General features: G+C 40.3%; 1 protein-coding gene across 1 annotated transcript in view; it reads left to right on the top strand.

Moving 5' to 3' along the window:
- The first annotated feature begins 531 nt into the window (after positions 1-531).
- Positions 532-12077, top strand: part of herpud2 (HERPUD family member 2) — a 71561-nt gene continuing 60015 nt past the window's right edge. Inside the window, exon 1 of the mRNA XM_060822974.1 lies at positions 532-949. Coding sequence (XP_060678957.1) covers positions 803-949 — 147 coding nt within the window. The 5' untranslated portion in view covers positions 532-802. The remainder of the gene's footprint in view (positions 950-12077) is intronic.

The raw sequence follows: 12077 nt of genomic DNA, 5'->3' as shown, positions 1-12077 counted from the left end.
AACTTTTAAAAAAAGTTTTGTGATGTACATACAAAAGAACTGAAACCAACATGGTCATTCTAAAAGATGAGAGACTTAACAAACAATCCAGGTCTTTTTCAATATATAATTTCACTTACATCACATTGTAAACTTTTGCTATACATTCTGTCTTACAATCTTATTCCTACAACCACCTGATGAAGGAGCAGCGCTCAGAAAGCTGGTGCTTCCAAATAAACCTGTTGGACTATAACCTAGTGTTGTGTGATTTTTAACTTCGTACACCCCAGTTCAACACCATAGTAAGCAAGGATTACTGCAGGTGCTGGAATCTGAAGTGAATACAAGAAATCCTGGAAATCCCAGCGGCTCAGGCAGCATCCATGGAGAGAAAACAAGCGTTTCGACATTCGTTGACTCTCCATTCCGTTTGCGATCTTAAGTGGGGTTCTCCAATAGTGAGAGTGACGTCACGGGGACCCCCGCTGTGGCGGTCTGAATGATAACATTGGGTCGAGCCGGATCAGCTGACCGTGCATTGTGACGTGCTGCGCGCGATCGTCTCTTCACGGGAGCGTGCACGCACGAATACTCGTCACCGTGGAGATTGGGCAGGGCCTACAACTTGAGGCCGGGGATCGAGGCCTAGCAGCTGTTTGAAAAGCAGTCAAGAGCGAGAAGGCTCTGCCGGGGATGTGAGGGCAGTGATGTTGCGGTCCCGGGAGTGAAGCAGCAAGTGCTGAGCCGAGGGTTGGGTTTGCCAGGGCTGGTGGACTGGACCGGGATCTGTCTGTAACAAGCATCACACGGAGTATGAGCTATGGAGCCGAGCTCCGCCGACAACCCGGTCACTCTGGTCATCAAAACTCCAAACCAGAAATATGATGATCAGACCGTCAGCTGCTTCCTCAACTGGACAGTGGAGAAGCTCAAGAGCCACTTGTCTCGGGTTTACCCAAGTCGGCCGGTAAGTGAAGCCCTATAACTAGAAGAGAAAGGAGTTGGGAAAATCCGGATTCAAAACACTCTTATCCCTACTCTCCGTTACCCCGTTATCAATCTTCTCATCGTCCCACGCGCGGGGACTCCTCTGCCCAGTCCTCTTTAGTGCTCTCCTTTTCCCCCTGTCCCAAGGTGCAACCTCTAACCTGCCTGCATGTGCTCCCCCACCGAGATGATTGTGCCTGATGAAGGAGCGTCGCTCCGAAAGCTAGTGTGCTTCCAATTAAACTTGTTGGACTATAACCTGGTGTTGTGTGATATTTTAACTAAGAATTGATTGGGTTGGGTGAGTATGTGGAATTAAGGCTACAATCAGATCAAGCTTGAGGGTCTGAATTGCCAATGCTTCCTTTATAATTTGTATGTTCATACCATGTTCTTCCATAAAGTTGAATTTTATGAACACTCAACTTTGTTCTTGAACTCTGGTGAGCCTCCCAGTATTATGTATGAAACACTATTGTAGTTATAATTTTTTTTCTGACACATTGAAACCAGTGCTGGTATATTTAGCAAAAGTGCTCACAAATACAAGTAACTGGACAAGGTGTAGTTGATGACCTTGATGTTTTCAGTCAAGTTTTGATATATTGAAGTCTTTGACCTGTGTAATAGTTATTTTGATCTTTGCTTGGAATTGAGTCAGGTAGTATGACCTTGAATGACTTTTGGGTTAGATCACTTAAAAACTTGTCACGGAAGATTGACTGTATATAAGAAACTAGGTCTTCAATAGCGAGTAGGATGTCCACAGACACCTGATTCAAAACTCTAGCAAGTTTTCCAAATAGTTGAATTTGACAGACCTTGTTCAGTTTTGACACTCTTTTGTTCTAGAATTTGATGAGTAATCTTTGATTTATACAGGTATGTTTCAAATTTCATAATTGGAAGGGTTCACAATTCTCACGTTAGTGGTTCTACTCTGCAGTGCTGTCAAGACCTTTGTGCAGAAAATATATTTATCATTGGAGTCAGTTCCTGAGGATTTGTTAAAATCATTTCTAGATTTATATGCAGTCTTAATATTTGCTTGGCTGTGAATATTATTAACTCTTTGAAAGCAAACCTTTAGTCGTTGGCTGTGTTTTCAACACAGCCCTATCTGTGAACATGTCCAGTACCGTGTAGTTACCAAGTTGCACAACTTTCAACAAATTGTTAGCACATATCCATTGAAAGAGAATTAATTTCTTCACTGCTTATGGTATAGGAGGATCTCAATATTTGAATAAGAGGGGGTGAAGATTGTTGTGACTGGACAGTTGTTGGCTAGGCTAATCATGTGGATATTTTAACAGTGGTTAACACTACTCCCTCACAGAACCAAGGACCCAGGTTCGATTCCAGCCCAGGACGACTGTGCAAACTCCACACAGACGTTCTCCCATGTCTGCATGGGTTTCCTTTGGATGCTCTGGCTTCCTCCCACACTCCAAAGGTGTGCAGATTATGGGGGTGTTGGCCATGCTAGATTGCCCAGAGTGTCCAGGATGTGCAGGCTGGGTGATTAGCCATGGGAAATACAGGATTACAAGAATATGGTCGGGGGTTGGATTCTGATGGGAGGCTGTTTGATGGGTCAGTGTGGACTCAATGGGCTGAATAGCTTGCTTCTGCACTGTAGGGATTTTGATTCTGTGATGATCTGATATTTCATCTGTTACAATTACCTCCAATAAAACATTGGGAAGCAATGAAGTTTTTGTTTTCTACAAACTCCATACTCTCATCATTTATTATGCCCTCCTCTCCAACTACTGTCTTACACTGAACCAAATTGTTCACAGCCTCATTATTTAATATGACCTGAGCATCCAACCCTAAATATTCTTCTTCACAAATGCCATCTACTCCTTTGCATAATATAATCCAGCTTCTACCCTATTATGAACCCACCTGTCCCTAAAATCCTTACTTAGCGTACCTGATGGGGGTTGACATTGACTCTTAGATACTCCAGCATCTCATTTGAAATTTTCACCTATTAGCTGCACATTGCATTAGAAACATCTTGGGTCCAGTGCTGATTCCTAGGATTGGGAAATAGGAATATTGAATGATAAAATGGTTCTGCTTTTATTACTATGATGTATTATGGCATGATATCACGGAAGCATTTCGTATTATGAAAGGATAAGCAGGGTTACTAAGTTTCCAGTACCGAAGATTCAAAACTGAGGATCTGTCATTATAAAATGTAATAGTTAGAGTACAAAGGAGATTTGTGAAGTTCAAAATCACAAATGGTTGAGGTACTTACAGCTTGATTGAATAGCTGGCTGAAAAAAATACCAAAACATTTCCTCAACCTTGCCACTGCTGTCCTTGAGATGCTCCTTCAAAATCATCTTGTTGACTAAGACTTTTACTTAAAAAGTTCCAAAATTAAATTTTTCAGTATAGCACCTGTGAAATGTCTTGTGATGCTAGTCCAGTCCTTCCAGATGAGGATTACTGCATCTCATTTGGGAAATTTCACTGATTTTTGAGCCTAAACTATTCCTCGACAAAAGTTAATGATTTAATCCAGGTTTGCAAACGTCCCCAGTTGACCTGTCCAGAGTTCGGGTAATAGAAAACACTGAGGTTGCTCTATTAATCAAGAACTACCGTTTGTATGAATAAACAAGGTCTAGCCACAAGTCAAGCAAAGTAGGAACAACCTATATATATAACTCTACTAGTTAAATCTCTGAACCCCTTACTGAACACCTACACAGACATAGGAATACAGTCACATTTTTTTAAAATGTTGACATGCAAGGGGAAAATATTGAAACAAAGTTCAATAACATCAGTCCCTTGGATTCAGTGTCATGTACCTTTTTGTTTTCCAAGATCACCTGTTTACCAATCTCCTTACCCAGATTTTTTTTCACTTTGCAGGAGGAACGAGACAATTGGTAGATTAACCCCATCTGAGCTTCCCCCCATCCCCCCCTCCCGGCTCCCATGCCCAGCATACAGTATCCTTGCTCTCTTCCTTCCCATCTGTAGACTGTCATTTTCCCCCATGCTCCCACGCTGCTGCGTACCGTTCTCCTCCTCACCCACATCCTCTCGCACCAGGTTGCTATGTAAAGAAATTGTTGATCTAGTTTAGTCGATTAACCTATTTTTCAGCTGTAATATCAGTAAGAAATTTTATATAAACTACCTTTTGGAAAAAAATTAATATGAATCAGTGCTTTGTTGCTGAAAATTGAATTGCTATTGGGTGTGTCAATGTTATAGCGAATTGTAAGTTTGATCAGAAGACATGACAATCTAAAGATTTTAGATTTTTATTGTGATGAAGTGACTATAATTTTATTCCAAAGTAGGTTGTACTATGAGATGATAGAGTATGGAATCCAAATTGCTTTGCAGTCTTTTGTGAATGAATGCTTAAAAGATCAAACTTCAAGTTCCTTTTCTTTGGTCTGGCCAATTTAACATGGTAATAACATTGTCAGAGTCTGTGCACAGACTTGAGGATACTCCTGATTCTAAATGTTCTGCTAATTTGCAAAGTCTAATTCTGTTGAACTTTAGTTATGTTCTGCCATCATTTGGGCAAAAATGAGATTTCATTACAGCCCAGTCTGAGAGCCCCATTCCTTACTGTGAAGCTGGTATTTTTAGTGCTGATTTTCATCTTTTACTCTTACTGACAGTTACTATGTTGTTCAGTCATATCTTGATAGTTAAATCTGAGAGAATAAGGTCCTGGAGACTGGGAAGGGAACATGGTATGTGGAAACCCCAGGGCTATCCCATCCTGCTGTAGGTAATTCCACAACCAATACCCCAGCAAGAAAGGAGGTCCTGACATCAATGTAAAAGTCTGTTTATTGCTTTGTTTCAAAATGGTCAGATTTCAACTGGTTAAACTCTTTACAAGTCTACATTTCAGATTTTGGGCAAATAAACTATATCCCCATGGAAGATCCTGTAGGTGGAATATGATTTTGTAACTGTTTGATTTGGTGACTTGTTGATAGATATTCTGAGTATCCGAGTAATTGGCTGTCCAAACAAAGGACTTTGAAATTAGTGTGTTGTATGCTGCTTTATGCAGCAGTACATTTAAATAACTGATTGTACAAAGGTACTTTACCATGCATACTACTGCACAGCTTTCTGGTTACTACTACATAATTACATACCTGAATTTGCCGAGGAACATTGGTGGTCTCTCTGCTAATTGAAGAATGATCTCTGCCTCATTTATGGACTTTTTTGTAATTAATGACTACAGTGCATCAGCAAGAGTGACTATAGTGGATTCTCATTGCTTCAGAATTGTGAATATGAGAGAACATGGTGAGTCTCTTGACCATGCAATACTTGATTTCCTTTGTGCTTACCAACTTGATTATTTACATCAAAGGAATGTTGTCAATTCTACAACAAAAATATGAAGTAATGAGATAAGTTAGTGTATTTGCACAGTTGGCTTAATTTCTTTTGGTTTTTTTTCTTCTTTCTCCACTCCACAGATGAGAACAGTTTATATTTTCTAAAGTATCACATCAAAACTGAAAATACGGTTAAGACTCAATTAAGACCATGGGAAGAGAAACTGTTTCCGCTGGTGAATGTTTTATCAGAGACCGGAAAAGAATGAAAGGGAAGTTTGGAAGGCACGAGAGATTAAGCTAAAGCAAAATGGTTCAAGGAAAAGGGGGTGAAAAATGGAACATATCAAACAAAAGATGTGTGGAGGAATTGGAAATAAGAACAGCTGTTGTTGTGAAGAATTAAGCATTAGCATTATATAGGAGTTGGTGAATGCCATGTGGTGTGTGTGTGTGTGTAAACAGAATGGTGTTCCTTGAGTTAATATTTATGTTGAATTTCATTGGCATAGTAAGAGATCAAAGAGAAAGTCAGAGTTGGAATTGTGGTAGAGACATCAAAATGGCATGCAGTTGAGAGCTCAAGGTCATGCTGATTGAATGGAAAGCAATCACCCCACCTGCATTTGGAAAAAAACCCTTTTGTAAGCAGCAAATGTAGTCATGGTAAAGTCACCATAGTCTTACTGAGCTATAAGGATGCTGTCTTGTTAAAGAGATGACTGGTCATTTCATCTGAGAGTCTTACACAAAGGGAGACGTTGAGAAGGAGAGTCCTTCGTGATAACCTCAGCTGGTGCAGGAATTGAACACATGCTGTTGGCACCACTCTGCATTGCAAATTAGTTGTCCAACCACCTGCAGCATACTAAATTGCCAGAAGTATAACTAAAGCAGTGTCTTACTTGGAAACTGTGTTGGGACCTTGGATGCCGAGAAAGGAAAAAAGTAAAAGGTTTGTACTCCTGTACTTAATTAAGAAGTTGCTGTGCAAAATGCATTAGATGTTGCAATGACCAATGAACAGACGAATGCGACACAGTAAGCAGTCAATCTTGGATATTGAAAATAGGAGAATAAAAGTGTTTGATGCTGGTAGTGGTAGAGGATGATTCCATTCAAAAATGGAAAAATTGGTTTGTGAGAAGAGCAACACTTTCATGGCTCAGTCTAGGAGGAAGGGGAATGGGTGTAATGATGCAATGGCTTCAAACGGTTATTTTGTTCTGATTTTTTTTGAGCGGGTTTAAGACAGAGGTGCAAAGCTGTTTGGTTGGAAAGCCAGTGAAGTAAACAGCTTGTGAGATCTTGAGGGTTTTTGTTTTGCGTTACAACAACAGAAGCAGCCTGAATGTGTGGTCAAGCTCCCAACCACACAATTTGGGTTTTTAGTTTTCATATTCAGCTATTGTTGCTGGGGTCTGAGCAGGTTGGAAGACAGTGAATCTCTCCGAGCTCTCCACTTCGTGTCTGAGTTTTCTCTGGATGTTTTTCCTTCTGGGCTGCTGGAATTGCATGTGAGACAGTTCTGTTTTATGAATTTGCCTGTTAGTAAGGATGTGTTTATGGGATGTTACTATATTGGAATAGTTACTGTTTAGGAGTAAAATCTATTGTTCTGTTAAGCTTTCCATGGAGTTAAGTTATTTCAAGTTCCTCCTTCATTTATATTTATGCTAAAGTGTTTAAATAAATTGTGTTCTGCTTAATTGTTTTATTGAGGATATGTCTCTTCATTAAACTTAAGAAAGTAAGGCAGGAGTTTTGTAGAGGAATACGACGGTGCTATTTTCTGGGTCTGTAGATTGGAAGAAGCAGCGAGATAGTAAGGAAAGAGATCAATCTGAGACTGGTACAGTTGAGAAAACGAACAAGTCAAACAGGGCAGACAGGGGCAGGGTAGGACTGATAAATTAAACTACACTTATTTCAATGTAAGAGGCTGAACAGGGAAGGCAGATGAACTCGGGGCATGGTTAGGAACATGTGACTGGGATATCGTAGCACTTATAGAAACTGGCTTAAGAGTGGACAGAACTGGCAGTTTAATGTTCCAGGATACAAATGCTACAGGAAGGACAGAAAGGGAGGCCAGAGAGGAGGGGGAATGGCGTTTTTGATCAGGGGTAGCATTACAGCTTTACTGAGGGAGGATATTTCTGGAGATACATCTAGGGAAGTTATTTGGTTTGAACTGAGAAATAAGAAAGGGGTGGTCACCTTATTGGGATTGTATTTTAGACTCCCTAATAGTTAGAGGGAAATTGGGAAACAAATTTGTAATGAGATCTCAGTTATCTGTAAGAATAATGGGGTGGTTATGGTGGGGGATTTTAACTTTCCAAACATAGACTGGGACAACCATAGCGTTAAGGGTTTAGATGGAGAGGAATTTAAGTGTGAACGAGAAATTTTTCTGATTCAGTATGTGGATGTACCTACTAGAGAAGGTGCAAAATTTGACCTACTCTTGGGAAGTAAGGCAGGGCAGGTGACTGAGGTGTCAGTGGGAGAGCACTTTGGGGCCAGTGACCATAATTCTATTAGTTTTAAAATAGTGACAGAAAAGGATAGACCAGATCTAAAAGTTGATGTTCTAGATTGAAGGAAGGCTAACTTTGACTGTTAGGCAAGAACTTTCTAAAGCTGATTTGGGGGCAGATGTTATCAGGTAAAGGGATGGCTGGAAAATGGGAAGCCATCAGAAATGAGATAACAAGAGTCCAGAGATAGTATATTCCTATTGGTGGGAAAGGAAAGACTGGTAGGTGTGGGGAATGCTGGATGACTAGTGAAATTGAGGGTTTGGTTAAGAAAAAGAGGGAAGCATATGCCAGGTATGGACAGCTCAGACTGAGTAAGTTCTCAGAAGAGTATAAAGGAAGTAGGAGTATACTTAAGAGGGAAGTCAGGAGGGCAAAAGGGGGACATGAGATAGCTTTGGCAAATAGAGTTAAGGACAATCCAAAGGGTTTTTACAAATACATTAAGGACAAAAGGGTAACTAGGGAGAGAATAAGGCCCCTCGAAGATCAGCAGGATGGCCTTTATATGGAGCCACAGGACATGGGGGAGATACTAAATGAGTATTTTGCATCAGTATTTACTGTGGAAAAGGCATGGAAGATATAGAATGTGGGGAGATAGATGGTGACATCTTGAAAAATGTCCATATTACAGAGGAGGAAGTGCTGGATGTCTTGAAATGGTTAAAAGTGGATAAATCCCCAGGACCTGATCAGTTGTACCCTAGAATTCGTGGGAAGCTAGAGAAGTGATTGCTTGGCCCCTTGCTAAGATATTTGTATCATCGATAGTCGCAGGTGAGGTGTCGGAAGACTGGAGGTTGGATAACATGGACAAGTGACAAGTGGAGTGCCACAAGTATCGGTGCTAGGTCCTCTACTTTTCTTCATTTACGCTCATGTCCAAATCGTTTATATATGAGGTATAGTTAGTAAGTTTGCTGATGACACCAAAATTGCAGATGTGATGGATAGCAAAGAAGGTTACCTCAGATTACAACAGGATTTTGATCAAATGGGCCGAGGAATGGCAGATGGAATTTAATTGAGATAAATGTGAGGTACTGCATTTTGGGAAAGCAAATCTTAGCAGGACGTATACACTTAATGGTAAGGTCCTAGGGAGTGTTGCTGAGCAAAGAGACCGTGGGGTGCAGGTTCATAGCTCCTTGAAAGTGGAGTCGCAGGTAGATAGGATAGCGAGGAAGGCATTTGGTATGTTTTCCTTTATTGGTCAGAGTATTGACTACAGGAGTTGGGAGGTCATGTTGTGTCTGTACAGGTCATTGGTTAGGCCATTGTTGGAGTATTGCGTGCAGTTTTGGTTTCCTTCCTATTGGAAAGTTGTTGTGAAACTTGGAAGGGTTTAGAAAAGATTTACAAGGATGTTGCCAGGGTTGGAGGATTTGAGCTATAAGTAGAGGTTTAATCGGCTGGGGCTGTTTTCCCTGGAGCGTCGGAGCTGAGGGATGACCTTACTGAAGTTTATAAAATTATGAGGGGCATGAATATGATTAATAGACAAAGCCTTTTCCCAGGAGTGGGGGAGTCCAAACTAGAGAGCATAGGTTAGGGTGAGAGGGGAAATATATTTTAAAAAAAAGGGACCGAAGGGGCAACTTTTTCACGCAGAGCATGGTGAGTGTATGGAATGAGCTGCCAGTGGAGGCTAGTACAATTGCAACATTTAAAAGGCATCTGGATGGGTATATGAATAGGAAGGGTTTGGAGGAATATGGGCCAGGGTGCTGGCAAGTGAGACTAGATTGGGTTGAGATAACTGGTCGGCACGGACAGGTTGGACCAAAGGGTCTGCTTCCATGCTGTACATCTCTATGACTCTAATGTCAAATAGTTTGACTAAATTGCACATGGAATACAGCACCTCACATTTACCTTTATTAAATAAGAAAATATTAGGATCCACGCTACCTTCTGATATACTTTGATGGCACCTGGTCTGACCCATAAACAGTGGTGGCAGCAGCTCTGTGAAAAATGGAACAAATATGTTCATGGGTCATGTCAGCCATGATGGAGCAATGAAGGAAGATAAATGGAAGGACTGGCTTGCACAATGGCATGATCACAATATGAGAAACTGGACAATTGGAATAGAATTCTCCCAAGAAATGACTAGAGACAATGTCATAGGGGCTATAGAAGTTTGATGGCTTGTATCTTCCACTTGGCACCCTATCTTGCCCTGGTTTCCAGCACTTTGTTCTGTGATTTCTTAGTGATAAGACAAATGGCCTTTTGAACCATTAAATCTTTAACTGTTTTAGAAGTGGTTTGTCAACAGAACTAATTTTACATAAATTTCATGAGGTGTAGTATAAAAATTGAACTGATAGAGATTACTGCTTCCAGTAATAATTCCCACAAAATTTCATGTTGCCTCCAATCTTCCAGTTGTTGGCAGCAATATTGCTCTAAATTTCTGAAGTAATTGTAAGGGATACTTGACTTTGAAATTACAGTAAGTCTTCAGGGTTGTTTTATTATTTATTTTATTATCATTCACTTTCAGGACTGCATTTTAAATTTCAAAATTCTCTACTTCTAACTGAACTTAATATCATTATATTGTCACTAAGTTTTATGTTAATGAGCTGTTTGTTTTTGCCCATATAAATATTGCTATGTAGCACCCATTGGTCATCAATAAGCATGCTACTAATAGACTACTTGCAGTCTTTTCACCTTTCCTCAGGGATGTGGCATCAGCTGAAAATTTGATTTGAAGTGCCCTTAATGCGGTAAAGCATCCCAAGGCACTTTGCAGGACCAATATTAAACAAAATGTGACTAAATTAGGTTTTAGCTCAGGTGACCTGAAGAAGGGCTTATGCCCGAAACGTTGATTCTCCTGCTTCTTGGCTGCTGCCTGACCTGCTGCACTTTTCCAGCAACACCTTTTTAAGCTCTGATCTCCAGCATCTGCAGTCCTCACTTTGTCCTGACCAAATGTTGAGTCTAGAAGCAAGATATTGAAGAGTATCTTAAAGGAGGGAAGAGGTATTCAGAGATTTGGAGTGAAAACTCCAGAATTTAAAGCATTTCCTGATGAAACAGCATATGCTGTTGAAAACGGAATGCTTTCCTGTGCAGACCAGCTTGTTTTAAATTGTAATTCCCAGGTTGAAAATAAGTTATTTGGGTGTATAGTAGATGTTTTATATAGAACTATAGAATCATAAAATTTTACAGTATACAAGAAGGCCATTCAGCCTGCATTGTCTGTACCAGCTCCTAAAAGAGTCACTCAGCTTCTCCTATTCTCCTACCCTATCTCCGTAGCCCTCAAAAGTCTTCACTTTCAAACATCCATCCATCTCTTTTTAGAAATTTCCTATGGAGTCCACCTCTGCTATTCTTCCAGGAAGTGCATGCCAAATCCTAAAAAACTCATTGTGTAAAGAGGTTTCTCCTCATCTCATGCCTAACTCTCCAGCTGGCAGTCATGAAATTGTGACAAGTGATTGGTATTCCAAATAGTGGAAACAGAATATCTTCCTTTACTCTGTCAAAATTGTACATAGATTTGAGCACCTCAGTAAGCCATCTCTTCATCTTCCCTGCTCCAAGACAGGAAGCCCGATTTCACTAATCTTCCCTTGTATCTAAAACTCCCCGTTCCTGATATAATTCTATTAGACATCCTTCCTTAACTGAAGTGCCAGAATTAAACACAGTACTTGGTAGTGTGGTCTCTGTATGGACCACTCAAAACATTCTGGAACAGGCACTCCAGACCACAACTTTGCAATTTGTTTCCGTAAGTGTACAGAGAAAATTACCCAGAGTAAGCTACTAGGTTTTAAAACAGAAATTTATTCACAAAATTACACAATAAAACACAAAGAACAGAATAAAGAATGCCTACGGAGCTCAGTCTATCCAAACCCAACTTAATTATGCTGTTCTGAATATACCCAACAGTCATAATAAACAACCCCCCTAAAACATAGTTTAAAAATGAACAGATGCTTACAGGTTGAAGTTAAGGGCAGAAAGGGAGAGAGTGAGTTTCCACACAGCTCACTGTCGAACTCCTAACTAGTTTTGGACTGAACTACTCAGCCAGAGAGCTGACCACTCCCTTTCCATTATACAGGTCACTTCTAAAACCTGACCACTTTGGCTTGAAGTCTCATCTGTTTACATATAAACAAAAAGCCTCTCAAAATCCTTTTCATCTCTGTGCCAAACTAGTCTAATC

Source organism: Hemiscyllium ocellatum, chromosome 4, assembly GCF_020745735.1.
Source record: "Hemiscyllium ocellatum isolate sHemOce1 chromosome 4, sHemOce1.pat.X.cur, whole genome shotgun sequence".
NCBI classification, from domain to species: domain Eukaryota; kingdom Metazoa; phylum Chordata; class Chondrichthyes; order Orectolobiformes; family Hemiscylliidae; genus Hemiscyllium; species Hemiscyllium ocellatum.
The sequence above is the reverse complement of the archived record's forward strand: the minus strand, read 5'-3'. Positions and strand labels throughout refer to the sequence as shown.